Source organism: Ornithodoros turicata, chromosome 2 (assembly GCF_037126465.1).
Source record: "Ornithodoros turicata isolate Travis chromosome 2, ASM3712646v1, whole genome shotgun sequence".
Taxonomy (NCBI): domain Eukaryota; kingdom Metazoa; phylum Arthropoda; class Arachnida; order Ixodida; family Argasidae; genus Ornithodoros; species Ornithodoros turicata.
Genome location: NC_088202.1, coordinates 57,318,232 through 57,320,236, shown reverse-complemented (window position 1 = coordinate 57,320,236; position 2,005 = coordinate 57,318,232). Strand labels below are relative to the sequence as shown.

The 2,005-nt window shown below is 45.1% G+C and overlaps 1 protein-coding gene across 1 annotated transcript; it reads right to left on the bottom strand.

Annotated features, from left to right (window-relative positions):
* Window positions 1–278: 278 nt before the first annotated feature.
* Window positions 279–1,214, bottom strand: LOC135384676 (uncharacterized). Its single transcript, XM_064613866.1, has one exon. It carries the CDS (start codon window positions 1,212–1,214, stop codon window positions 279–281), a length of 936 nt encoding a protein of 311 aa, XP_064469936.1.
* Window positions 1,215–2,005: the final 791 nt, after the last annotated feature.

The following is a 2,005-nucleotide window of genomic DNA, read 5'->3' as shown; positions in this document are numbered from 1 at the left end:
CACGGGCGGCAGCGGGTTCCTGGATGTGCTCACTGGCTAACCTTAGAGCTAGATTATCGTGCAGGTTGCGCGCGCGCCTGTACGTTACACGCGGTGGCTGAGGTAAAATTTGTCCCATGAGTTCTCTGATTGTAGAAGGATGCTGTGATGACGGCTTAGTATACTGTTAACGCTTGGAATATTGCTGCTAAATGTTAAAATGAGGTTTACGGAACTATTATCCAACATGCGTTTGTGGTTTTGGAACAGGGCTTTGCGATCTGCTTTGCGGGCTCTGTTTAGTGCGTCGTCAACCAAATTAGGTGGAAATTGGCGATCGATGAATGTTTAAGTTCAGCGAGATTGCTGCTCAGGTCGTCGTCACTGGAGCAGATACGCCTGTACCAAAGTGCCTGGCTGTAAGGGATGGCAAGTTTAGTATGACGCGGGTGACAACTGTTAAATGCTAGGTACTTTTGAGAGTCCGTACGTTTACGGAACAGGTTTGTGGACAAGACCCCCTGGGTTAACTTTCCCTGGACATCTAAGAAGTTGACAGTGAAAGCGGAATACGAATGGATGAACTTGATGGCCGGATGTGCTTGGTTAAAGTCGCTGATAAATGTGATTAGGTCATCTTCTGAGTGTAGCCACACCATGAAGATGTCGTCGAGGAACCGCTTGTAAAGCGTAGGCTTTTTTACGCGCTTGGACAGAAATTCCTCCTCCAGAGTTCCTATAAAAATATTTGCGTAGTTTGGTGCCATTTTTGTACCCATAGCCGTGCCATTGACTTGCAAGTAGTGCTTACCGTCCAATTCGAAGTTGTTATTTTTGAGAATAAGATTGAGAAATGTGGGTAGGACACACGGATCGTAGGGGGTATCAGAATATCTTGAAAACGCCCTTTCAGCTGCAGCAATGCCATCTTCGTGGGGGATGTTGGTATACAGAGATGAAACGTCTAGCGTGACTAGCAGACTGGAAGGAGGAGGCTCACATTTACTTAATACTTGAAGAAAGTGATTGGTATCCTTAATGTAGGATGGTAGTTGCGGAGGTATATCTTTGAGAAGGTGGTCTACAAAGCTTGAGATGTTCTCAGTAGCTGTACCGTTGCATGAAACTATAGGGCGCCCTGGATTTCCAGGTTTATGGATTTTAGGGAGCATGTAAAACCTGCCCGCTATGGGGTTTTTGGGGAGTAGATAGTCGTACAGGGTGGTATCTATCATTTTTCTTGCCTTTAGAGCTTTTAGACTGCAGATAACATCTGCTGTAATTTTCTCCGAGGGTCAGCCTCGAGGAGTTTGTAAAATGATGTGCACGATAGTTGTCGAAGACCTTCGTTAACGTAATTGTTTTTGTCCATTACCACGATTGCACCGCCTGTATCGGCTTTTTTGATGACTAAGTCGCTTCGATTCTGAAGATCAGAAAGGCTGCGCTGTTCAGCTGGCGTTAGATATGGTTTCGATTTCCGTTTGGATGATTCATTGTAGGCGTTAATAATATCCTCTTGAACCGCACGTATGTATGTACATGTCCAGAGGCTTTTCACGGTTAGAATCAGGCGTAAAGTTGGATGGCAGCTTGAAAGGGTGGGGATCCGACTTAAGCTTATCATGAAAGTATTCCTTTAGACGTAGACGACGGGCGAAATTATCTAGATCCAGATGAAGTTGGTATTCATTTATTTCACTGTTATTGGGGCAGAATTAGACGCCACGGCTAAGTAGTGAGACAAATTTTCCCTCAGCCACCGCGGGTAACGTACAGGCGCGCGCGCAACCTGCACGATAATCTAGTTAGCTCTAAGGTTAGCCAGTCAGCACATCCAGGAACCGGCTATCGCCAGTGCGATGGTCGCAGGTGTCAAATATGAAAATTAATGCAGAGCGCAAAAGTACTTAAAAGCACTAATTCTAATTTTTCCTTCAAAATTAATGGTGACTTTGACTGTAATTCATCTAACGTCATTCATGTCATTCAGTGCGAGATGTGCCAAGCACATAGGTCAGACCAA

Bases quoted from the DNA above. Each gene is read 5' to 3' on its own strand.
- LOC135384676 (XM_064613866.1), bottom strand. From the start codon at position 1,214: ATGATAGATACCACCCTGTACGACTATCTACTCCCCAAAAACCCCATA.